Raw genomic sequence first — 27568 nt, 5'->3', positions numbered from 1 at the left:
CAGGGGAGGGTCAGAGAGAGAGGGAGACACAGACTCTGAAACAGGCTCCAGGCTCTGAGCTGGCAGTCAGCACAGAGCCCGACGCGGGGCTCGAACCCACAAACCACGAGATCAGGACCTAAGCGAAAGCCGGACGCTTAACCGACTAAGCCACCCAGGCGCCCCTGTTTTATTTATTTTTGAGAGAGAGAGAGAGAGAGAGAGAGAGAGCGAGCGTGAGCAGGGTAGTGTCAGAGAAAGAGGGAGACACAGAATCCTAAGACGGGCTCCAGGCTCTGAGCTGTCAGCACAGAGCCCGATGCGGGGCTTGAACCCACAAACTGTGGGATCATGACCTGAGCTGAAGCCAGCTGCTCAACCGACTGAGCCACCCAGGCGCCCCGACTCATTATTGTTCTAAGCAGTGTTATAACAACCTCCCACCCCATGCTTGTTTTAAAATATACATGAAAGGATAGCTAGGGCCTTCAATAATGTATATGTATAGGGGGAGGCCTTGGCCTATTATATATTAAGATCATATTATAAAACCATAATAGTTAAGACACCTGGTAATAGTGTGGGAATAGATAAATAAATCAGTGGAACAGAAGCCTGGAAACAGACACATACATATGTAGAAATACTTTATAAGAGAGCTGGCTTTATGAATCAGTGGAGAAAGAATGGTTCCAGGACAGTTGGCTACTCACATGGTAAACGATGGATTTGGACCTGGACCTCATACCAGATACATATCAGTGTTGACTGAAGTCTTAAATGTGAAAGGCAAAACTATAAAACTAAGAAGACAACCTAGGTAAATGATCACATTTGAATTTAGAACTTGTGTTCCTCAAAAGATAACCCATGAGGTTGGAAAAGGTATCCCACTAAGTTGGAAAAGATATTTGGGGTCTATTGTAATTTTCTTACTAAAGATAAGGAAGAGAAAGATCAGCAACCAAAGGAGGAATGGTTAAAAGATAAAAATTCCTGGGGCGCCTGGGTGGCTTAGTCGGTTAAGCGTCCGACTTTCGCTTAGGTCATGATCTCGCGGTTTGTGGGTTCGAGCCCCGCGTTGGGCTCTGTGCTGACTGCCAGCTCGGAGCCTGGAGCCTGTTTCAGTCTGTGACTCCCTCTCTCTCTGACCCTCCCCTGCTCACGCTGTCTCTCTCTCTCTCTCTCTCCTAGAAATAAATAAAACATAAAAAAAAAAAAGATAAAAATTCCTTACAAAAAAAAAACACGAAGAGATGATAAATAGATTAAAAGATGCAAATGAAGACCACAGTAAGTGATCATTTTATACTTACCAGCAGAACAAAGAATAACTGCCAGTCTGGCAGTGTAGCTTGGTGAGAGTGGGGAACAGATGGAACTCTTAAAATAACCCCTGCTGGTGATGTAAACTGCTAACACCTCATTGCAAAGCAGTATGAGATTACCTTGTGAAGGTGAAACTGTACTGCCTTTTGGTTAGCAATCCTTTCATTGGTTTATGCACTCATTCAGCAGATAATATATTGAGCACTTAAGTGTCAGTGTTCTTTGTGGTTGATTCATTGGGAGACAGTTAAAGATAAGTTACATAGGTAATCAGTGCTATCGGAAAAAGTTACTTATTAAAATGAAAACAATATCAGGTTACTTCCTTTTTTTTTTTTCAACTTTTACGGATTTATGGATGTGATTTCTTTTTAAAAGTTTTTTAAATTAAAAAAAATAAATTCCAGTTAATATACAGTGTTACATTGGTTTCAGGTATACAACATAGTAATTCAGCACTTCCATACATCCTGTGCTCATCACAAGTGTACTCTTTAATCCCCATCCCTCCAGGGACGCCTGGGTGGCTCAGTTGGTTAAGTGTCTGACTTCGGCTCAGGTCATGATCTCATGGTTCATGAGTTCAAGCCTCATGTCAGGCTCTGAGCTGCAGCTCTGAGCCTGCTTTAGATTCTATGTCTTCTTTCTCTCTGACCCTTCTCTGCTCATGCTCTGTGTCTCTCAAAAATAAATAAACATTAAAAAAAAATTTTTTTTTAATCCATCCCTCCACCCACTCCCCTCTGGTAACCATCAGTTTGTCCTCTTTAATTAAGACTCTGTTTCTTAGCTTGCCTCTCTCATTTTCTTCCCTTTGCTTGTTTTGTTGTTGTTGCTGCTGCTGTTTTGCTTTTTGTTTCTTAAATTTCACACATGAGTGAAATGATCTGGTATTTGTCTTTCTCTGACTTATTTTGCCTAGCATTATACTCTCTAGCTCCATCCATGTTGTTGCAGATGGCAAGATTTCATTCTTTTTTCTGGCTGAATGATGTTACTGTGTGTGTGTGTGTGTGTGTGTGTGTGTGTGTGTGTGTGTGTATACCACATCTTTTTCTAAGATTTTATTGAGCAATCTCTACATCCAGTGTGAAGCTCTAACTCACAACCCTGAGATAGAGTCATGTACTCTACGAACTGAGCCAGCCAGTCACCCTTATACCACATCTTCTGTATCTGGGATATTCATCAATTGATGAACATCTGGGCTGCTTCCATATTTTGGCTGTTGTAAATAATGCTGCTATAAACATAAGGGTTTGTGTATCCTTTTGAATTAGTGATCTGGTATTCTTTGGGTAAATACCCTGTAGTGTGATTGCTGGATCATAAGGTAGTTCTATTTTTAACTTTGTGAGGAACCTCTGTACTCTTTTCCACAGTGGCTGAACTACTTTGCATTCCCACCTAGAGTGCATGAGGGTTCCTTTTTCTCCACATCCTCTCCAACACTTGTTTCTTGTGTTGTATTTTTATTATTTTTTTAAAGTCTGTTTTTGTTTTGTTTTGTTTTTTGAGGGAGAGAGAGAAATGAGCAGGGGACGGGGTAGAAAGAGAGCATCCAAAGCAGGCTCCACACTGTCAGCGCAGATCCTGATGCAGGGCTCAAACTCCTGAACCATGAGATCATGACCTGAGTCTGAAACCAAGAGTCAGATGCTTAACTGACTGAGCCACCCAGGTGCCCTTATTTTTAAAATAATCTCTCTTTTGAACCCACATTGAGGTTCAAGAGTCAAGATCAAGAGTTCCATGTTCAACCAACTGAGCTAGCCAGGTGCCCCATCTTGTATTTTGATTTTAGCTATTTTGACAGGAGTGAGGTGATATCTCATTTTAGTTTTGATTTGCATTTCTCTGATAAGTCATGTTGAGTATCTTTTCATGTGTCAGCCATCTGGATGTCTTTGGAGAAATGTCTGTTCATGTCTTCTTCCCATTTTTTAATGGGATTTTTATTTTATTTTTGAGTGTTGAGTTGTGTAAGTTCTTTCTATATTTTGTATGGATGTGATTTCTAAGAATGCCGTGTATGGTTTGAAACTTACATGATATTGCCACTCACTTCTTTGAACTCTTTATTTACCAAGAATCATTTCACCGTCTATTATCAAAAGTTATTTGTAGTGATCTTTTAGCTGAGAACTAGGTTATATCCTTTTTCAATTCAATATAGGCATACCATTTTATTGTGCTTCACAGGTACTATGTTTTTTTTTTCCAGTTGAAGATTTGTGGCAACCTTGTGCTGAGCAAGTTTTTTGGTGCCATTTTTCCAACAGGATTTTCATGTCTCTGTCACAGTTTGGTAATTCTCGCTATATTTCTAAAGTTTTTCATTATCGTTATTATTATATTTGTTATGGTGGTCTGTGATCAGGGTAATTTGCTATTACTATTGTACTTGTTTTGGGACACCACTAACTGTTCCCATACAAGATGGTGAACTTTAAATGTGTGTTCTGGCTCCTCCCCTGTTTCCTTCTCCTCAGGCCTTCCTATTCCCTGAGACACAACAATGTTGAAATTAGGCCATTTAATAACCTCGCAGTGGCCTCTAAGTATTCAAGTGAAAGGAAGAATCACAGGTGTTTCACTTTATTCTTTTTTAATCTTCATTTATTTTGAGAGAGAGAGAGCACATACATGCATCAGCAGGGGAAGAGAGAGGGAGAGAGCCCCAAGCAGGCTGCCCCTCTTTCCCGCTTGCATGCTCTTGCTCTCTCTCAAATATAAAATAAAATAAATATTTAAATCAATAACTAGAAATGATTAAGCGTAGTAAGGCAGGCATGTCGAAACCCAAGATACCCAAAAGTTAGGCCCTTTGTGTCAAACAGCCAAGTTGTAAATGCAAAGGAAAAGTTCATGAAGGAAGTTAAAAGTGCTATTCCAGCAAACACATGAATGATAAAAAAGTGGATTGGTCTTATGGCTGACATGGAGAAAGTTTGAGTGGTCTAAATAGAAGATCAAACCAACCATAACACTCCCTTATGCCAAAACCTAATCCAGAGCAAGACCCTAACTCTTGTAGAAGAAAAGTTCCAAGCTGGCAGAAGTAGTCATCTCCACAACAAAAAAGTACAAGGTGAAGCACCAAGTGCTGATGTAGAAGCTGCACCTACATCCAAGGCAGGACCCTCCACAAGCAAAAAGATTATGACTAGTTGAAAAATCATGACGGTTAGCATTTTTAGCAATGAAGTATTTTCAGTAAGCTATATGTACGTTTTTTTAGACGTGATAATATTGCACACTTCATAGACTACAGTATAGTGTAAACAACTTTTATTAAAACGTTTATTTATTTTTGAGAGAGGGGGAGGAAGAGAGAAGATCTCAGGCAGGCTCAATGCTGTTAGTGCAGAGCCCAACATGGTTCTCACAAACTGAGGTCATGACCTGAGCCAAAATCAAGAGTCAGATGCTTAACTGACTGAGCCACCCAGGCACCCCTCATGTAAACAACTTTTTTTTTTTTTAACATTTATTTTTGAGAGACAGAGCATGAGCAGGGGAGGGGCAGAAAGAGGGAGACAGAATCTGAAGTAGACTCCAGGCTCTGAGTTTCAGCACAGAGCCCGACGCAGGGCTTCCCGATGCGGGGCTTCCCAACGCAGGGCTTGAACTCACAAACCGCAAGATCATGACCTGATCCAAAGTCAGAAACCTAACTGATTTGAGCCACCCAGGTGCCCTAGCAACTTTCATGTGCACTATGAAACCAAAAAATTCATTTGACTAGGTCTTTGGTGATATTTGCTTTATTGCAGTGTTCTGGAACTGAATCTGCAGTATCTCCACAAAGTATGCTTGTACACAGATCATAAATGGATTGTTCAGTGATTTGTTACCCAGTCATTATGTTTCTCAGTTTCTAAAAGATAGACCCAAAAACCTTTACTGGAGAAAACTTACCAAATGACTATTTAGGAATTTTTTTTTATGAATCTAAAATTAAACACAAGGTTTGGTTAAAAATTAGATACTGAATATTTTTGGATTTTTCCCAGGCTCAGTGGTGTAATAGAGGTAATTTTTGAATTATTGCATCTAGTGCAGGTAGAAATAGAAATTTCATGGTTGAAGATGTATGCTTTAGACAGAATTAAAATGGGATGTCAGCATCTGAGAGAGAGAAGTTATTGGAGTTAAATGAAGTGTATTTTGTTGTTTATAAGTTTAAGGCATATTCTAGATTGCATTTCAAGAACATATGTCCTACCTAATGTATAGACATAGGTGTTCTGTTTCTAAGTGTGATTTATTTTGCTAGGAACTTTTTTTTAAACAGTGTAATTCACAGTCACTTTAAGCAAATATATGGTAGGGATGAATAAATGTACATTGAAATGCTTGATATATGACAGTAACAAAAGATTTGCATTTAAAAATGAATATAAATTTGGGGTGCCCAGGTGGCTCAGTTGGTTAAGCATCCGATTCAGCTCAGGTCATGATCTCACGGTTCATGAGTTCAAGCCCCGAGTCACACTCTGTGATGAGCTCTCAGAGCCTGGAGCCTGCTTCCGATTCTGTGTCTCCCTCTTCCTCTGCCTCTTCCCCACTTGCACTGTCTCTCTCTTTCTCTCTCTCTCTCTCAAAAATAAATAAACATTAAAAAAATTTTAATAAATACAGGTTTATAATATCTGAAATGTTTCAGCTTAAGTTAATTAAAATGTTTTTTCATGTCCTGAATATCTATATTCAAGAAAATGTAGGGACATTTGGGTGGCTCAGTTGGTGAAGTGTCTGACTTTGGCTTAGGTCATGATCTCACAGTTCATGGATTGGAGCCTGTGTTGGGCTCTGTGCTTGACAGCTCATAGCCTGGAGCCTGCTTTGGATTCTGTGTCTCCCTCTCTCTCTGTCCTTCCCCTCTGGCTCTCTGCCTGTCTGCCTCTCTCTAAAAAATAAATCAACATTTTTTTTTAAAGTAGTATAAACCTTAACATGCATTTGAATTTCTTTTTTAAAAACATGTTTTCAAACTTTATAATATGTTCCTTTTATTCAAATATGTAACGTTGATCTGTTGGAAGTAAATTTAGGTCTTTTCAACAGCTTGGAATCATGAAATGTGAAACTGGGACACATTCTTAGTGTACCTTAGACATAGTTTTAGGTGCAGTATGAGTCCTTGCTGAGTTTCACACTAGATTCATTTTCCAGCATACAAGGAGTATTGCTGAGTCTGTTACCTACATTAAATAATGTTCTATGTCTTACCCACATTCTCTGTGCTCTCCGAACCAAGGCATTCTTTGATAATAGCTAGGGACCCAAGAGACGAGACGATTAAACAGAAATTCCTGTCATCACACTCCACAATCAGAAGACTCCCAATATTAATCAAAAGCCTTTTTATTTTTATTTTTAATATGCTTAAGGTAGTACACCACAGTAAGATGGGTGAGCAGGAGACTGACACTTTTGAACCAGGGAGATGGGAAAAAAGAACCACCATGATGCTTTGATTATAGGGGCTGCCTTAGGCAGATCAGTTTAAAATTTTTTTTTAATGTTTTATTTATTTCTGAGAGAGAGAGAGAGACAGCATGAGCAGGGGAGGGTCAGAGAGAGAGGGAGACACAGAATCCGAAACAGGCTCCAGGCTCCGAGCTGGCTGTCAACACAGAGCCCGATGCGGGGCTTGAATCCACAAACCATGAGATCGTGACCTGAGCCGAAGTCGGCGCTCAACGGTCTGAGGCGCCCAGGCAGATCAGTTTTAAACAAGTGAGCATATGAAAGTAAAAAGTAGAGAAGTTCCCTTCAAACTCTCCCAAGTCTACTTCCACCTTTTAGCCAGTATTTGACATAAGCCTGATAATGTTTTGTGCGTGTGTGTGTGTGTGTGTGTGTGTGTGTATTTTTGATAGAGTGCCAGTGGGGGAGGGACTGGAGAGAGAGGGAGACAGGATTCAGTCATGCTGTCAGCCCAGATCCTAGTGGTGAGCTGGATACTCATGGATACTCATGAACTCCCACACCCATGACCTGAGCCACCTAGGCACCCCTGTAGTTTTATTAAGATGAGGAACTATGTGCCTACTAGCCACATTTCATTATATGTTTTTTTCTTATCAACAAAAGGTATTTTTCAAGTCTTTCAGTTTTGCCTGGAAGCCAGACTCTGCTAACATGGACAAATAATGAGAGGAGTGCAAAAAACCTCTATATTTAAGTTAATTAATATCCTTATTTAGTATATTTGCTCCATAAGACTTTAAGGAGGCTTATGGAAGGAACTGTTTTTTTGTTTGTTTGTTTTTGTTTTTTTCTAATTTTAGGAATCATATTTTACAATTGGAGAATAAGAACCACAGTGTAGGTGCACTGAGGTGGTTCAGTAGGTTAAGTGTCCAACTCTTAATTTCAGCTCAGGTCATGATCTCATGGTTGTGAGATCGAGCCCCATGTTGGGCTCTGTACTGATCATGGAGCCTGCTTAAGATTCTCTAGCTCTCTCCCCTGCTTGTGTGTGTGCACGTGCTCTCTCTCTCTCAAATAAGTTAATTAATTAAAAAAAAAAAAAGATCCAGTGTAATGCAGAATGCAGTGAAATTAGAAGGCTTGGTTCCAGGCCTGACCTAGCTGCTTATTGGATGTGTTACCTTAGATAAGTCCCTTAACATTTTAGAGTCTGCCTCAGTTTTTTCTTGTTAACCTCTGGAATGGATGGCTAATCTGGTGTTAGTGGGAGAAAGGAGGAAAGGATAAAGTGTATGTTAGGAGTTACATGATCAGTGTTTCAAGAATTCTTCCTGAGTAGGAGTAAATACTGGCTTTGTACTTAATTTAATCCATCCTTTGACTAAGAATTAATTAAAATGTAATGTGCTTCTAATTTTTGTATTTGGTTTATTCTTCAAAGCAATATGTGAAATAGCATAGCTTTCATTTAGAGGTAAAGAAACTGGGAGCTACCCATCACATTTTGGAATTAGAAGGACATATCTGTGTTCAGAGTTATGTTTGGAATTGTGAAGGAAAAGTAATTAGCTGTGGACTGAGGACTAAATGGGGAGTGATAAAATGAAGGCTAAGGGATATACTACTCTATATAAGTTTATTAAGAATGAAGGGGAGAGGCGCCTGCCTGGGTGGCTCAGTCGATTGGGCATCCAACTTGGGCTCAGGTCACCATCTCACGGTTCATAAGTTCAAGTCCTGCCTCAGGCTCTGTTCTGACAGCTCAGAGCATGGAGCCTGCTTCAGATTCTGTGTCTCCCTCTCTCTCTGCCTCTCCCTCACTCCCTCTCTCTCTCTCGCTCTCTCTCTCAAATAAATATTACAAACAAAATTAAAGAAAAAAGAATGAAGGGAGGGGTGTCTGTGTGGCTCATTCGGTTAAGCATTGGACTCTTGGTTTCAGTCAAGTCATGATTTCACGGCTTTGTGGGTTCAAGCCCTGCATAGGGCTCTATCTGCCCTGCTTGGTATTCTCTCTCTCTCTGTCCCTCCCCAACTCGCCCAGTCTCTGTCTCTCTCAAAATTTAAAAAAAAAAAAAAAAAAAAGGAATGAAGACAAGTGAACTTAAATAACTAGAGGGAAATATAGACTCTAGGAAAGGATTTTGTTCAAAGTTGGTGGAGAAGTGGGTGTGTTTTTTTGTTAATTGCAGTGAAATCAGTGCAGAAAGAGGTTGAAGTTAACCAATAGTAGATGGTGACACTGCTGGACTGGAGAAAATGACGATTGAGATCAGAAACAGAGTGGTAAAGGGAGCCTAAGGTAGAAGAGATTGAGCAAAGGTCCTTGTCAGGGACATCCTCTACTTACTTGCATTACAAGCTTAATTATAAGAGATAAAATTAGATCATGTTGTGAAGTACTTTGTAGATTGCCAGGCATATATGAAGTCATAGGTTTGGAAAAGGTAGAATATTCAGCAAATGTTTATGAATGCTTGTTTGGATCAAGTATTTGGGTACAGATAATTCTGATATATTTGTTACAGGGAGAGAGCAAAAACTCTTAGATAAAACCTGAATAAAAATGGAGAGCATTGTTTATATTTATTTATTTTTAAATAGATTTGTCCGTGTGTTTATTTTTTTTAATGTTTGTTTATTTTTGGGAGAGAAAGTTTTCATGAAAGTGGGGGAGGAACAGAGTGAGGGAGACACAGAATCCAAATCAGGCTCTGTGCTGACAGTACAGAGCCCTATGCGGGCTCGAACTCATGAACCGCAAGATCATGGCTTGAGCCACAGTTGGACGATTAACCAACTGAGCCACCTCTTTATATTTAATATTGACTATTTCTGTTGACTAAACTACAGCCTTATTATACTTTGTAAATTGTGGCAAAATACACTTTAAGATTTACCATCATAACCATTTAAAAAAAATTTTTTTTAAGTAAGCTCCATGCCCAGTGTTGGGCTTGAACTCACCATCCTGAGATAAAGAGTCTTAAGCTCTACTGACTGAGCCAGCCAGGTACCCCCACTGTAACCATTTTAAAGTATACAATTTGGTGACATTAAATACATTCACAATGTTTTGCAACCATCACCACTATACAGTTGCAGAACTTTTTTGTTATTCCAAACATAAATCTCATATTCATTAAGCAGTCACACTCCTCACCTCCAGCCCTTGTTAACCACTAATCAGTTTTCTGTCTCTATGGATTGGATATTTCATATAAATCATACAGTATGTGTCACTTTATGTATTTGGTTTCTTTCACTTAATGTTTTCAAGGTTTATCCATATTGTAGCATGTATTAGTACTTCATGCCTTTTTCTTTTCTAATTTTTTTAATGTTTTATTTATTTCTGAGAGAGAGAGACAGCATGACAGCAGGGGAGGGTCAGAGAGAGAGGGAGACACAGAGTCCGAAACAGGCTCCAGGCTCTTGAGCTAGCTGTGAGCGCATAGCCCGACGCGGGGCTCGAACCCACGAACCGTGAGATCATGACCTGAGCCGAAGTCGGCCGCTTAACTGACTGAGCCACCCAGATGCCCTGACTTCGTTCCTTTTTATAGCTGAATAATATTCTATTAAATGGATATACCACATTCTATTTCTTTATTCATTTGTTTGTGGACATTTGGGTTGTTTCTACTTGGCTATTGTGAACAAAGCTGCTGTGAACATTCACTTATAAGTTTTTGTGTGGGCATATGTTTTTATTTCTCTTGGATATGTACCTAGCAGTGGAGATGTTAGATCATATGGTAACTCCATGTTTAACTTTCTGAAGAACTGCCAATTGTTTTCAGCAGCTATACCATTTTATATTTCTACCAGAAGTGTATGAGGGTTCCTATTTTCTGCATCCTTGCTTTATTGTAATTTGTAAAAAATTAATTAATTAAAACTTTGAATCCTTACCACATGCTGGGGACCATGTTAGATGCTATTGAGTTTCAAAGAAAGGCAAGGCAGGAAGTTCTAGAAGCTAATAGGTTTTTTGCCTGCTTGGGAATTAAGATCAACATTTATAACTATACTGGAAGGAGCAAATGTTAAGTGCATTAGAAGGCACAAAGTACTTTGCAGATTTCAGAGGGGGATTACTTATGGGGCAACATTTACTTCTGTCTATCAGACTGAGGAACTTAATTCCTATTCTGTAGTTGGTAGGAAGACAAAATTTCTCAGCCAGTGTTGTGATATAATTTTAACCTGGATTTAGGAAGAGAGATCTAGCAGCCAAGAGTAGAGGCTGAGGCAGAGAATGGAAGAGACTGGTAGTGCCAATTTTCGTTATTGGTGAATAATTGGAACTTGGAGTGACAAATAGAAATGGAAACTAAGGGATGGACTAGACAGCACTTCAAAACTATTTGTGTCTTTATAATCTCCTGAGATCTCATTTCCTCTGACGTTAAGCATCATCTACCAGATACTGACTGTTCCCAAATTCTGTCTCCAGAACAGACCTTTCTGAGCTCCAGACCACATACTTGACATCTCATATTTAAAAAAAATATGTTTTATGGGGTGCCTGGGTGGCTCAGTTTGTTACTGAGTCAGCTGACTTTGGCTCAGGTCATGATCTCACAGTTTGTGGCTTTGAGCACTGTGTCAGGCTAGCTGCTGTCAACAATAAGTCCTCTTTGGATTCTCTGTTCCCCCTCTCTCTCTGTCCTTCCCCCGCATGCACTGTCTCTCTGAAAATAAACTTTAAAATACATATTTTTTAATCTTGATTTTCCCTCCAATTTAGTCTAACACAATGTTTTTAAAAAGTTCTAAGAAAGTTTTAAGTGGTGAAAATTTTCCTTTTCAAAATGTCAGTAGTTAAGCAGAAGCCCCTTCAATTAGTCACTGTAGAAAAATGGCCACAGCTCCAAAAGGCAGCAGCAGCAAAGAACTTTGTAAAATTTTATTAAAAATTGCAGAGCGAAGTAATTTCATTACAAAAACATTGACTAATANGAGAAGGACAAATATCATGTTTGCACGTATAGGAGGATTAGGAGGAACTTAACAGAGGACCATGAGGGAGAAGAAGGGGAAAAACAGTGGGGGAGAGGGTGGGAGGCAAACCATGAGACTCTTGAATGCCAAGAACAAACTGAAGGCTGATGGGGGTGCGGGGGAGGGGAAGGGGGTTATGGGCATGGAGGAGGGCACTTGTTGGGATGAGCACTGGGTGTTATATGGAAACCAACTTGACAATAAACTATTTGTTAAAATAAATAAATAAAAATATTGACTAATAAAGAAGATAAAAACAAAATAACCATAGTTCCAACATCCTAATAAAACTATTATTGGCATTTTATCATGTTTCTCTTTAGTCTTTCAGAACAGGAATTTCTTTTCATCTTTTATTTGTTCCCTTGTACTAAACACTCCCATTTGTCATCTATTTTCTCAAACCACATACTTTGTACATGCATGCACAGATCATGCTCTTGGATAATAACTTCACATCCTAGGTTTGTTTATTGAGGATGGTGGGAGTTTTTAAGTTATATGACAGCTTTAGAACTTCACACCAGTAGCAAAGCATTGCCAATTAATATTTCATTTGCAGTCACTACCTCACCTGGGACTCTGGTAGAGAAATTTGAAACTGAGAATTGACTGAAAAGATGGTATGTGTCATATATGTAAGTGGATGACTGGAACATGCCTAGTGGGGTTTGAAAACGAACTGCTCATGTTTAAAATTGAGGCATTTTTCCTTTGTGTCTAACAGCTCAATAACCTAATGGGTGATTCATCTCCCTGCCTTGAATTTCACATTTTCTGTAGTTTAAGCCAAATTCTTAAGACAGAAAGCATGTAGCAGTTATGTCTTTTCCATAAAAACCTATTACATGGACATTACATTTATTACTGGGAGTTGTAGGTATAGACCTCTATAAAAACAACTCTTGGGAGTGCCTGACTGGCTCGGTTGGTGAAGCATGCAACTCTTGATCTCGGTGTTGTGGGTTTGAGCCTCATGTTGAGTGTAGAGTTTACTTAAAAAATAACCCCAAAACTCTGAATTGTACTGAAGGAAGAGTAACCAGTCAGCATTTTACTCCTTATATTAGCAAATGATACGATGGTCATCTTCATAGTTGTACAAGCTAGAAATGAGCCTGTGTTTCTCCTTTACACCCACTCCCATATCCCATCTTGCTTATTTTTCTTCTTCCTAAGTATTTTGTGAATTGGCTTCCTTTAATGTGTTTATACTAAATGCTGGTCTTTCCCAGAGTGTGTCTTGCAATCAGTCCTGATTTTAAAAATCTCTAGACAGGGCCACTGAACCAAATCAAGGGATTGTCCTTGAATTAGCTATTTCTTTTGTGCAGGCTGGTCCCAAACTTTAGTTCTGGGCCAAAGTGCTAACCAACCTGTCCCAGCTCACTAACAAAGCATCTCTTTGCTAACCAAGAGCAAATTACAAGTAGAGATTCAGCTTCCTTTCTTCACCTCGGACCCTTTTGAAAATAGGCATTTTCTGATTTACATTTAAGTGTCTTTGGTATGTGTAACAGTATATAGTGGTCTGTTTAAGTCTTTTACTGTGCCAGATTTGCCATGTAATAGAAGTTATCTGGTGTAAGATTTTCAAATTTATTAGCATATAAATTGCTTATGATAATTGCTTTACTCATAATATTTCTTAATCTGTTGTATTTATTTCCCCATTTCCATGCTGTCTTCTTGTATCTTTTCTCCCAAACAGCTTTACCAGTTTGTCTTATTAATCTTTTAATTGTAAATTAATTATAAATCATCTCTATCTTTTTTTTTTTTTACCTTTTTTGCTTCTTTCTGTTTCTTTTGGTTTGCTTCATTTTATTTTAAATGTTTATTTTTGAGAGAGAGCACGTGGGCAGACACAAGTGGAGGAGGGGCAGAGGGAAGGGTACAAGAGGATTTGAAGTGGGCTGAGCACTTAACCACAGACAGCCCAGTTCGGTGCTTGAACTCACAAACCGTGAGATCATGACCTGAGCTTAGGTCGGATGTTTAACCAACCACACCATGCAGGCGCCCCTTTTGGTTTGCTTTATTGCTCTTTTTCTTTTTTTAAGTTCATTTATTTTGAGAGAGAGCGCACACAAACAGGGAGGGGCAGAGAGAAGGAGAGACAGAATTCCAAGCAGGCTCTAGAGAGCCTGATATGGGGTTAGAACTTAAGAACCGTGAGATCATGACCTGAGCCAAGATAAGAATCAAAAGCTTAACCAGGTGTGCTACCCAGGCACCCCTAATGCTCTTTTTCCATCATCTTGATAAAAATGCTTATGTCAGTTTGGTTTTAGTGTGTGTGTGTGTGTGTGTGTGTGTGTGTGTGTGTGTGTGTGTTTTAATTTGAGAGAAAATGCAAGCAGGGGAGAGGGGCAAGAGGAGAGGGGGAGAGAGGGAAAGAGAAAAAAGTCTCAGGTAGGTTCCACACCGAGCATGTAGCCTGATGTGGGGCTCCATCCCATAACCCTGGGATCAGGACCTGAACTGAAATCAAGGGTCGGGCACTCAACCAGCTGAGCCACCCAAGTGCCCCAGTCTTGTTTTTCTGGAAGAAAAAAAAAAAGTGTTCTTAAAGCTGATTTTCCATTGAGTACTGCTCCACCTATTATATTGAAGATGTATGCATAGTGGTTTTTGTAGTTCTGTGTGTTTTGAAATTTTGTCATTGCCTCCTTTCTCCCACAGTAAGGAACCTGACTCTTGTTTTTCTTTAATACTTTTTACTTTTTGATCAATTCCCAGTATGTAACTAAACTCCAGTTACCACCTCCTCCCTTACATTAATTCCTTCTTCACTACACCCAGGTTATAATACCTGTGCAAAACATCTTGCTGCATGGAAGCCCTCCACTTACTTGGCCTTGTTCCTCTGCCGGGATCCTTCCTTATTCTAATCAGGCTCCTCCACCTTTTTTTTTTTTTTTTTATTTTTTTTTTTTTTTTTAATTTTTATTTATTTCTAGGAGAGAGAGAGAGACAGCGTGAGCAGGGGAGGGTCAGAGAGAGAGGGAGTCACAGACTGAAACAGGCTCCAGGCTCTGAGCTGGCAGTCAGCACAGAGCCCAACGCGGGACTCGAACCCATGAACCGCGAGATCATGACCTAAGCAAAAGTCGGACGCTTAACCGACTAAGCCACCCAGGCGCCCCCAGGCTCCTCCACTTTGAATTGGGCTGCCCTCCTGCTAGGACTTTTGCCTTATGTTTCTTAATAGGCTCTGACATTCTGCACTGGGCTGCTGCCATACACACATTACCCTATCTTTCACCCTTCATGGACACACTTCACATCCTGATTAGGCCCCAGCACCCTGCTGTGGGCCTCTGCCACCCATAGATCTATAGATCTGACCTTGCTTGACCCCACCTAATGACTTTGGACAGGATCTCTTTAGGAAGGGGGAGGAGAGTGGGAACTGCAAGAGAAAGTCATTTTCTAAGTTTAATACAGTATGGTTAGGGAACATAGAATGTTTTATTCTTTGGAACTAATTGAGACTTTTAGCTAGTATAAGGTCAGGTTTTTTTACTTCTATGTGTGCTGAAATATATATACTCTGGGTGATTGGTATGTATATACATATACATATATGTATATATATGTATGCACCTTATAAATTGCATTCAAAAAATTTTTAATGTTATTTTTGAGAAAGAGAGAGGTGGGGGAGGGGCAGAAAGAAGGTGAAAGAGAATCCCAAGCAGGCTCCACACCATCAGTGTAGAGCCCAATGTGGGCCTTAAACCCATGAACCACGAGATCATGACCCAAGCTGAAACCAAAAGCTAGATGCTCAGCCAACTGAGCCACCCAGGTGCCCCTGCATTCCAATCTTTTACATAGCTTTTTATATGCTTGTTCTGTTACTACTCTTACATACTTTAAGTATATAAAACATATAGAGAATGGTGAATATGTGGAGATTGGGGAGAGCGGTGCACCTGGAGAAAGCTTAGAAGCTCTGCATACTTTTCTTACCTTAGGCATCTCTTCCAGATGGCCGTTGATTCATATCCTTTATCATATTCTTTAATAAACTGGTAAATTTAAAAAAATGTACAGTGAATAGGGATGTATGTATCACTTACCTTAAGAAATAAAGCATTACAGGGGTACCTGGGTGGCTCAGTCGGTTAAGCATCCGACTTTGGCTCAGGTCATGATCTCACGGTTTGTGGGTTCGAGCCCCACATTGGGCCCTGTGCTGAAGCTAGCTCAGAACCTGGAGCCTGTTTCAGATTCTGTGTCTCCCTCTCTCTCTGCCCACCCCTGCCCATGCTGTCTCTCTCTGTCTCAGAAATAAATAAAACATTTAAAAAAAAATTTTTTTTAAAGAAATAAAGCATTACGAATGTACTTGAAGCCATCCAAGACCTTTTTGATTCCTTTCCTTTCATTTCCCCATGGAGATATTTACTGTCCTGAATTTGGTATTTTCTATCCCCGTGAACTTAAAATAGTAGAGCAAGGCTGCTAATTTATTATGTGAGAAATCTCCTCCAAACTAGACTTTGTACCAGTGTAGACCAGAATTGCCTACAGATGCAAGCCTCCTCTTATATTAAAAAACTTTTATCTAGCCCCTGGAAGAATGTTGGGAATTTGCCAAAGAAATATTTGTGTCATCTCTTAAGCGTATCTTAAGTTGGAGCCTAAGAGCTTAAGTCTCTCAGCTGATAACTAGGTATCTAAAAATATGTATCATATATCAGGAATACTATGACAGATGTCTTGTTTTTAAGGATCAGGCTGTGGTTGGTATTAGTTGATTACTGTGGTAATAAGCAAGTTATATGACTTTTTGATTAGAGCAATTTATTCTCATGTAGGAGAGAAAATGTAACTGACAGACTCACTAATTTGCATTTCTGAATTACCTCTGATAGCTAATTACAGATATAGTTATAAAAAACAACAGACACTGTTCAGGTGACTTGTCTAAAATCTTTCAAAGAATTATAGTCAGTTGTTTTTTTAAATGTTTATTTTTGAGAGACAGAGAGAAACAGAGCATGAAGAGAGGGACAGAGAGAGAGAGGGAGACACAGAATCCGAAGCAGGTTCCAGGCTCTGAGCTCTCAGCACAGAGCCCGGCACAGGGCTCAAACTCATGTACCATGAGATCATGACCTGAGCCGAAGTCGGACACTTAACCGACTGAGCCACCCAGGTGCCCTTATACCAATTACTTTGTTGCTGTCGGTGGTGACACATTAAATTAATGTCCAAGTTGTACCTAAAAGTTTTACCTACTAATATCTTTTATTGATTGATCATTTGACTGTGTCTCATTTTAGCATTTCTTTGTAATAATGATTTTGCCTCTTCTGATATGGTGTTATTTTGCTTTTTCACTTACAGTGATAGATTCCTGTGGCCTTTTAAATGATTGAAAAATGATGGAAATGGATCCAAAATAATAAGTGACTACTCTCCTGAAGCAGTAGAATATTCTTCATAGCACCTTCCAGCTCAGTTCAGTTTTCAGGAAGAGGCAGAACAAGTGAAATACAGAAAACTGAAGAGGAAAAAACCTTACTTAACATTGGAACTGTTTTACTCCTTAACTACTCCTTAACCTTTTTCTTTCTACTTGTTTTAATTTTGCTGTGAATTTCTAAATAGTGAAGACCAAAGAAATAGAAGATACATTTGGGAGCTTTATATAACCCAAGAAATTTGCCTTGAGAGCTGCTATTCTATAGAGGGAAACATATATCAAATTTGTCTGATTAAAAACAAACAAGATTTCTTATGTCCTTAGATTTTGAATATTAAAAGAGATATAAATACATATCTGCACACTTTTAGCAGCTGTGTAGGAATAATGAGATTTGTAAATTAAGGGCTTTGTCATGTGGATGTTTTGCCATTACAATTGATTGCTCAGAAGATCTTTTATAATTCTTTAATGTTCTACTTTTGACTATTGTTTTGATGGCATTATTTGCCCACATGAGTTCACCTATCTTTCTAGCTATGACCTTGTTATGAACAGTGTTTGCACTCAGTGTGCAAATGTCCACGTATTATCTATTTAAGCAACATCACAGTGCTGTTACTCAAGGAAGTTGAATGAGGTGAACATAGACGAAGCTCTTTCCCCTTCCCCCCATTTTTTAAATGTAACAAATACTTTTTATGTTCCCCTTCCCCTTCCCCTTTCCCTTTCCCCTTTTTGGAAACGTGTCAGGAATTAGATAGTTAAAGATGAGCAATTGAGGGGACTGAGAGTGATCCACACAGAGCCTGGCTTCCTTGTGCTTTATCACAAGGCGTGCTGCTGGCCAGCCTATTTAAGTACCCTTTTAACAAGAGAACCTCGTGGGAAATCCAGCTGGCAGACTCAAGGAGTTCGGGAAACAGGACCACAGAGGTTACACTCTGGGGTAAATATTCTCCTATATCTAACTTTATTTTTATTTTTATTTTTTTTTCTCCTATATCTAACTTTAGAAGACTGTTGTGTGTATCTGAATCATGGAAAATATATACCGCTTTCTGGTGTATTTAATTTTGGAGATCTTTAGTGGGATGGTTTGGAGACACTAATGGATCTCTTAGGAAAACTGATGCTAGTGGATATTTGAGGAAATTAATGTGAACTAAATAGAATATCTTTTTTGTTTAATGTTTATTTTTTTGAGAGAGAGAGAGCGTGTGACTTGCGGAGAGGCAGAGAGAGGAAGACAAAGAATTTGAAGCAGGCTCCAGGCTCTGAGCTGTCAGCACAGAGCCGGACAAAAGGCTGCTCGAACTCACAAGCCATGAGATCATGACCTGAGCCAAAGTTGGACGCTTGACCAACTTAGTCACCTAGGCGCCCCAAGAATAACTCAAGAGATTGCATCTTCCTTCTCTAGGAAGATCTTTTCTACTGCTTTTGCCACAGGTTACCTGAGTACCTGAAGCAGATTAATCTCTTCATAAGTATTAGTAGTTTTAAGTAGATGTTTATTCTTTTTGGTTTTTTAAAAATCTTTCACTTTTTGTTTTTAAAATGTTTATTTTTTGAGAGCAGGAAATCCCAAGCTGGCTCCACAGTGTCAGTGCAGAGCCCGATGCAGGGCTCAAACTCACGAACCGTGAGATCATGACTTGACCCAAAACCAAAAGTCAGATGCTTAACTGGCTAAGCCACCCAAGCACTCCAGGTGTTTATTCTTAAGGTTCTTCTGATAAAACTCAAGTATTCATAACCTTCCAGGTTTATGTCACATTTTTCTGTTTACGTGTTTTTCATAGTCATTTCATGGACTCTTGCTCCTGTTTAGAACTTCTTTGAGGTATGCCTGATAAGTAGTATTAGAGAGGCTCAGAGGGGAGGACTTTCTGTAAAGAGAGGATCTTAGAGTAATCAGATTCTTTTGTACATTGGTATCCAGTTCTTGCAAGCATAAGTGATTAGAGTTTTCTCATTTTCAGATCCTGGCCATGAGGTTGGATGCCTCACCTTGCTGAAAAGAGACACTGGACCTAAATGGCGCAGCATGACTTTGTTCCTGCTTGGCTAAATTTCTCAACACCCCAGTCAGCTAAGGTACTGTTCTTCATTCCTATAGTAACTTTCCAAATAACGGTTCTTTCTCTCCCCAACTTGTTGATGGCCTGTTTTATAATCTAGGTGTTTCTTGTATATTCACCCTTGCCTGAGGCTTTAAAGTATGTTTTCATAAGCTCACTGCATTTCTTTTAATAGGATATAAATAATTAGGCAGTCTAAGTGTGTGTCCTGCCATAGCCAAGTGTGTCTCCCTGCTCCCATTACCCCCATTTTTCATTACATGCTAAACTTTTCTCATTATGTGGCACACAAGATTTCCTGGATTAGGTGCGCTACACTTTGGAACTAAAGCATGATTGGTTACCTATTGTTTAGGTACAAAGGGGCAGGGGTAAAGGGGAAATGGTTTTTGGGGAAATGGACCTTTAGAGTGAATGCATATTTGTATATAGTAGCAGATGAGTAAGAAGCATTGACTACTATGTGGATCTCAGATTAAATCTTAGAAATTTTGTTTTAGGGGCATCTGGGTGGCTCAATTGGCCGAGGATCTAATTTCAGCTCAGGTCATGATCTCATAGTTTGTGAGTTTGAGCCCCACATTGGGCTCACTGCTGTCAGTGCAGAGCCTGCTTCAGCTTTTCTTTCCCCCTCTGTCTTGGCCACTCCCCTGCTCACACTCTCTCTCCCAAAAATAAATATTAACAAAATATAAATTCTGTTTTAGAGATAATAATCTGCTTAATGATTTCAGGGGAAAATGTGTGTTGAATTAGGAATAAAGACAAAACAGCCAATTCATATAAAGTAAAGTAGTCCTAGTCACAGTACACAGAACAGCCTAAATTATTGACAAAGGAAACCTTTGGGAAGTTACAAAACTTAAAAATGCTTCCCAAGGAGGGACAAAATTGATAGGTAGNGGCAGAAAAAAAAAAAAAAGGAAAACAAAAAAAAAAAAAAAAAAAAAGTCCTTTCTTCCCAATTTTTAAAATGTGAATTTTGGGGCAGATATCCTTATCTGCCTAGACCCGCAACCTTTTTCTCTGAACTTCATTCTGAGTTGTCCTTTTGAAATTCCCAAGATCTTATAATTGGCATAATTCTGACCCAAAGCTTGGGGATGGTGGGCCTGAGGGATTAGGTGTGAGATCCAGGAAAGCATTTAAAAGTATGTAGATCTTATCTGCAAAGAATAATGTAGCACAGTGAAGTAAGTAAAAAGAATTGGGAAATATGATTTCATTATTTCCAGTAAAGTTACAATAAACAAAGTTGTATAGCATTGGCATACGGATAGATATAAAGCAATGGAATCAAATAGAGAATTCAGAAATTGTCCTATACGTATAGTCAGTTGATTTTTGACTAAAGTGCCAAGGTAATTTAATGCAGAAGTGATAGTGTTTTTAGCAAATGGTTCTAAAACTGGATATAAATATGGGCAGGGGGAGTAAGAACCTTGAGACTTCAACCTTCATGTCACACAAAAATTAGCTAGAAATGGATATTAGCCTAATTTAAAGAGCTAAAAACCATAAAACTTCTGGAAGAAAGGACAAAAATCTTTGTAACTCACTAGAATTGGCTAAAATAAGCAAGACTAACAATACCAAGTGTTGGTGAGGATATTAACAATAAGAAAATAAATACAAAGATGTCTATGCTGCAACCTACAGTTTTCCTCTAAGCCTTTGTCAAATATATCCATATTTTTCACAACTTTTTAGATTTTGGTCTCTCATTTGAAACTAAACAATGTTCTAGAATAAAATTATTTGAAATAGGGAGGAAAATGAGAGTTCATCTATAAATGTTTCTCAAACTGCTTCCTTTTCATGGTGTAACCTCAAAGACTTATTTTCCCTGACCTCTTTCCTCATGTGTAAATGAGTAAAATGAGGATGATGCCAAATTCCAGTACTGTTATGAATATTAAATAATGTTTAGAAATAAATGTTTTATAAAAGAAAAACTATGTAGTTGTTAATGGACTCTCAAGGTGGGATGTGGTATTTAAGCCATTTCTTTCTCTCCACTTGTAGAATAATTTACAGAAATACCAAAGCTGTTTAGGAGTTTAAAAAAGTTTTTAATGTTTATTTTATTTTTGAGAGAGGACAGAGAGAAAGGGAGACACAGAATCCAAAGCAGGTTCCAGACTCTGAGCTATCAGCACAGAGCCCAGTACGGGGCTCAAACTCACAGAGATCCATGACCTGAGCCGAAGTCAGACACTTAACCAACTGAACCACCCAGGTGTCCTGAGAATTTTTTAAAGCAAGCATCTTGCTTTTCCTTTTCTGTTGCAATATTAACTTAATATATTTAAGTGTAAAGTTCGAGGTGTTATTTATTGATATCTACAAGTTTTTTTTTTTCACCTTCTCATGCAAATAAATGAAGTAGCTGCCATTTCCCCCCTTCTGGAATACAGAAAATGAGTTAATGATTGAGTATGTAACCTAGGACTTCTCTAACTCAGTGGCCTATAGTACCCGTATTATGGCCTATTTACTATAATAGGGTTTCTGCCACTCTTATTACTTGTTTACTAAAAGGCTGATGCAAAACCTGAGATACCGAGATTGGTATCTTAACTGTTTACTTCTCTATACTTTATATCTTAGTCACCTACAGCCACCTTTGAGAAACACGGAGAGCACCTACCCCGAGGAGACCGTAGGTTTGGAGTAAGCCGTCGTCGACATAATTCCTCTGATGGCTTTTTTAACAATGGACCTCTACGAACTACAGGAGGTAAGCCATGCCCAACTTCCATGACTATATTTAAGCTACTCAGTTAGGGCAAGCCCACATTGGGGGTGCAGGTCTGTCCATAATCTTGAAATGATGTTTTTAAACATATTTCTCAATTAGATCTTACAGTTTTCATTATTCAGTTACATTGTCTTTCTAACATTCTTGTGTTCTCCTTTGTCATTTATTTAGTTGGAAGATTTCTTACAGAAATTACATAAAAGAAAAAGAAGAATTTTGTGATTTCTTTTTTGTGGACTTATTTATTTATGTTTATTTTTCTATTTTTTATTTTTTTAATATTTTTACTTATTTCTAGGAGAGAGAGAGAGACAGCGTGAGCAGGGGAGGGTCAGAGAGAGAGGGAGACACAGACTCTGAAACAGGCTCCAGGCTCTGAGCTGGCAGTCAGCACAGAGCCCGACACGGGGCTCGAACCCACGAACCGCGAGATCATGACCTAAGCGAAAGTCGGACACTTAACAGACTAAGCCACCCGGGCGCCCCTATTTATGTTTTTTTTTTGAGGGAGGGAGAGAGTGGGGGGGGGGATCTCAAGCCAGGCTCCACGCTGTCAGTGCAGACCCTGACACGGGGCTCAGTCCCATGAACTGTGAGATCATGATCTGAGCCGAAATCAAGAGTCAGATGCTTAACTGACTGAGCTGCCTAGGCACTCCTTAATCTTTTATTTTTAAAAATCCCCTGAAGTGCTTTTGATAGTATTATAAAATCAGATCAGAAAGCAAAAATCTAATATGTTACTTTTCCTTACTGTTCTAGATTCCTGGCACCAGCCCTCCCTGTTCCGCCACGATTCTGTGGACTCTGGTGTCTCTAAGGGAGCATATGCTGGAATCACAGGGAACCTATCTGGTTGGCATGGCTCTTCCCGAGGTCATGATGGCCTGAGCCAACGTAGTGGGGGTGGCACAGGGAACCATCGCCACTGGAATGGCAGCTACCACTCCCGGAAAGGCTGTGCCTTTCAGGAGAAGCCACCTACAGAGATTAGGGAAGAAAAGAAAGAAGACAAGGTGGAAAAATTACAATTCGAAGAGGAAGACTTTGTAAGTATGAATGTGTAGATGTGTAATTAAAACCTAGCAAATAATGCCATAAATATAAGACCCTGTTAATAATGAGAATATTGAAGAAATTACTAAAAAGGAAGTCACTAAGTTTAGATTTTTATTATTTTTAGAGGGAGTTGATTAGTATGAAGATAATGACCAAAATTCCTTTATTTTGATGACCAAAATTCCTGTGTAATTTTGGCAGATCTTCATGTTTTTCATCTTTATGCCTTCGAAACTTAATTTTAATTTAATATCCTTTGTTCTATAAGGTTCAGCATTCAGAATTCAGTATTCAAATTAGGTGAAAATGTTTTGCATGCTAAATTGTCTTTTCCAATTATCTCAAGAGTTTTTCTCTTGATTTTGCCCTCTTGTATAAAATAATTTTGATGTTATAAATATGCAGTTGTAAGTATTTAAGCTGTTTTCCTATCTATACAGTAAAAATGTGCTATTGTGTGTTGAATTATATGCCTTTTGGCCTCTCAACCTAAAGTAGAGTTTTTAGTGCACCTTAAAAAAAAAGTTGAGTATAATTGATTTAACAAAATATATCTAATTTATTAACATTTTAATATGTAATTGATATCTTTAAGTTATTAATGAGCTAATTTATGTTATATTTTGCACTAGATCTTCAAGATCCTTTGTGTATGCTATACTTGTTTGTAGCATAATCTCAGTATAAATTACACACTTTCTGAGTGCTCCAAAACTTGAACAGCACAGCTCTAGTTATTTATTTATTTATTTATTTTTTTGAGAGAAAGAAAGTTGCAAGTGTGGAGGGGCAGAGGGAGAGGGGAAGAGAGAATCCTAAGCAGGCTCCACACTAAGTGCAGCAGTCCAACACGGAGGTCAAACCCATGAACCATGAGTTCATGACCTGAGCCAAAGTCAGATACTTAACCAACTGAGCCATCCAGGTGCCTTTAGTTATTTTTAAGTAGCACATTAGATTAGCCAGTCACTTCTGTGACAACCATTTTAATATATTAGTAAGGCCAATTGATTAAGAACCAAATTTAGGCATCAGCTCCTCTTTTCCTAAGTCTAGCAAATATTATGGGGTCATTTTATTTTATTTTTTCTAGGTTTCTTTTTAATGTTTGTTTATTTTTGAGAGAGAGGGTGCATGCAAGTGGGGGAGGGGCAGAGACTGAGAGAAGGAGAGAAAGAATCCCAGCCCAGCTCTGTGCTGTCAGCGCAGAGCACGATGTAGGGCTCCATCTCCAGGGCCTTGAGATCATGACCTGAGCCAAAGTCAAGAGTCAGTTGCTTAATCAACTGGGCTACCCAGACGCCCCATTCTGAGGTCCTTTAAATGTTATTTTTTAATATGAAAAATACCCCAGAAATACCTACCCCAGACACCTATTCTTCAAAACTTCATTTGTGGAAAGGTTTATATTGCCCTGACATACTGAATATTTGTCCAGAATGTTGTAAATATTAAGTAGTCCAGACTTATTATGACACTAAATTATAACTTGGATTATTTGTTCAATAAATTTAGCAAATTTAAGAAAGACCAGTGGGAATGATTAACAAAACCTCTGTTGCTCATCATGCATTGGGAATTTGGTTAAAATACTCATCAAACTAGTAACAACAAAAAAGTTTGGGGAGCCTGGGTGACTCAGTTGGTTAAGTGTCCAACTCTTGGTTTCAGCTCAGGTCAGGATCTCATGGTTCATGGATTCAAGACCCGCATGAGGCTCTGCACTGTCTGCACTTGGGATTCTCTGTCACCTCTCCACCCTCTGCCCCTCTCCCATTCCTGCTCTCTCTCAAAATAAGTTAAATTTTTTTAAATGTTTATTTATTTTTGAGAGAGAGAGAGAGAGAGAGAGAATCCGAAGCAGACTCCAAGCTCTGAGCTATGAGCACAGAGCCCGACGTGAGGCTGGAACCCATGAACCGTGAGATCATGACCTAAGCCGAAGTCGGAGGCTTAACCTAGGTGCCCTAAATTTTTTTTTTAAAGTTTAATCATATTCCTCTTATAAAGCAAGTTTCTTTTTGTATTTTATTTCACATAATTCAAAACCATTTTTTAAAATATTTATTTTGAGAGGGAGAGAGCTAGCAGGGGAGAGGGCAGAGAGAGAATCCCAAGCTCCACATGGAGCCCATTGTGGGGCTCAATCCCACTACCGTGAGATTATGACCTGAGCTAAAATCAGGTGTTGGATGCTTAACTGACGGAGCCACCTAGGTGCCCCTCCACACAATTAAATTAACCCACTGTAAAATTATAATTTATATATGACATGAATGTTTATCTAGAAGTATATCTTACATTATGACCACAGCCAGCTGAGCACATAGTACAGAAATTTATTTGGGTTTCTTTATTAGTTTTGGTTCTTGCTTTGGTAAAAAAGAGATTGCAGCAAACAAAAAATGTGGGGTAAAGTATAAGTTGCTTAAGAGTATTTTTTTTAAGAGTACCTTTTAAACTAGGTTCTGTACTACTCATTGATATAATTTGATAAGAAGGACTATTTCAGTTCTGTGGCATCCCCAGTGGGAAATGAATTGACAACAGAAATTAAAATGTGAATGGGAGGCTTTGCATTAGAAGACCCAACATTGTTAGGACATCAGTTCTGCAGATTCTGCACAGTATCAATCAGCATGCTTTCTTACAGAAATGAACAAAATTATTCTGAAAATTTTTCTTAAATACAAAGACTCTATCCAAAATAATCTTGGAAAAGAATTGGAGGACTTCGGGATGCCTGGGTGGCTCAGTCGGTTAAGCGTCCGACTTCAGCTCAGTTCATGATCTCACAGTTCATGGGTTCGGGTCCCACGTCAGGCTCTGTGTTGACAGCTAGCTCAGAGCCTGGAGCCTGTTTGACATTCTGTATCTCTCTCTCTCTCCCTCTCTTTCTCCCTCTCTCTCTCTCTCTCTGACCTTCCCCTGCTCACATTGTCTCTCTCTCTGAAATAAATAAAACACTAAAAAAAATTTTTTAAAAAGAATTGGAGGACTTATACTACTAACTTGAAGCTTAGTATAAAGCTATAATAATCAAGATAATACTGGGGTTGCCTGTGTGGCTCAGTCAGTTGAGCATCCCGACTCTTCATTTCAGCTCACGGGTACCATGTCAGGCTCCATGCTAAGTATGGAGCATGCTTGAGGTTCTCTCTCTCTCTCTCTCTCTCTCTCTCTCTCTCTCTCTCTCTCTTTGGGCCGCTCTCCCCCACTTTGTGCTGTCTCTCTAAAATTAGGAGAACAAAAAGATAATGTTATATTATTACAAGGATAGACCAATAGTGGAGCAGAATAGAGTGCTTGGAAATAAACTTCCAGGGCGCCTGGGTGGCTTAGTCGGTTAAGCGTCCAACTTTCACTTGGGTCATGATCTCGCGGTTCGTGGGTTCGAGCTCTGCGTCGGGCTCTGTGCTGACGCCAGCTCAGAGCCTGGAGCCTGTTTCAGAGTCTGTGTCTCCCTCTCTCTCTGACCCTCCCCTGCTCATGCTGTCTGTCTGTCTCTCTCTCTCTCCTAGAAATAAATAAAAATAAAAAAATTTAAAAAAAAGAAACTTCCATTTATATATTCATTGAATTTTCAGCAAAGATACTAAAGCAGACCAATGGAAAAAGAAAGGTGGAGAAAGAAATATATACACAGACACAGTTTCTCTGAGACTCCCTTTTTCTCACAGCATACAAAAAAATGAATTTGGGAGGAATTATAGACCCAAATGTAATGACCGAAAACTATAAAGGTTCTAGAAGAAAACTTGGGGGAATAATGGCTTAGAGAGTAGAAAAAAATTTCTTTGGACATAGGAAACAATAACCATAAAGGAAAACATTGATGAATCAAATTTCATCAAAATTTAAAACATCTGCTTATCTCACAGACTCAGAAAATATTTGCAAAACATATATATGAAAAGGGACCTGTATCCATAATATGAATAACTCCTACAACTTAATAATAAAAAGACAATATTTTATATATACAGTAAATATATATATGGTTTGTGAACATAATTCATTTTGGAAACATGCTTATAATCCGAAGCACTTGTATATCACAGCGAATTTCCATGTAGGAAATAATGGAAACTCAGATGATTCATCCTATAACCCCAAAATATTAATATAAAAATGATTACATACTGTAATATAATACAAAATAATAAAATACAAAATATAAAGAAAAATAAACAAATTAACTTGCACTTACCCTTGAAAACCTTTGTGGCTGTTATGAGGGAAACGAGAGAGGAGGGTTATTGGATGACTTTCACTATCACTAACAGAATCACTGCTGTTGGCTCAATGGAATCTTTTTCTTTGCATGCAGCTTTAACAAGGAACCTATCCAATGACGCTTGCTTTTGCCTCCTTTTGAGGATTTCGCAGAAAAGTGACATTGCATTGTTGTTAAGCATACTCATCGCTTGCACTGCTGCAGCCTTGTTCAGGTGGTGCATTGTTTCC

General features: G+C 38.9%; 1 protein-coding gene across 3 annotated transcripts in view; it reads left to right on the top strand.

The window, feature by feature from the left end:
• The window catches only part of GPBP1L1 (GC-rich promoter binding protein 1 like 1), a 67607-nt gene that overhangs the window by 11750 nt on the left and 28289 nt on the right, over positions 1–27568 (top strand). For 2 of the 3 annotated variants that reach the window (XM_077752122.1, XM_077752120.1), the window contains exons 2-5: positions 17119–18146; positions 19183–19297; positions 21892–22021; positions 22805–23091. In XM_077752122.1, coding sequence (XP_077608248.1) covers positions 19238–19297; positions 21892–22021; positions 22805–23091 — 477 coding nt within the window. In that variant the 5' untranslated portion in view covers positions 17119–18146; positions 19183–19237. Of the gene's footprint in view, positions 1–3532; positions 3617–17118; positions 18147–19182; positions 19298–21891; positions 22022–22804; positions 23092–27568 lie in introns of all 3 variants that reach the window. The other variant, XM_077752121.1, reaches the window with a different exon arrangement.

This window comes from Crocuta crocuta, unplaced genomic scaffold (genome assembly GCF_008692635.1).
Source record: "Crocuta crocuta isolate KB4526 unplaced genomic scaffold, BGI_CrCroc_1.0 scaffold367, whole genome shotgun sequence".
Lineage (NCBI taxonomy): Eukaryota > Metazoa > Chordata > Mammalia > Carnivora > Hyaenidae > Crocuta > Crocuta crocuta.
Note: the sequence above shows the minus strand (reverse complement) of the source record. Positions and strands in the feature narration are given on the sequence as shown.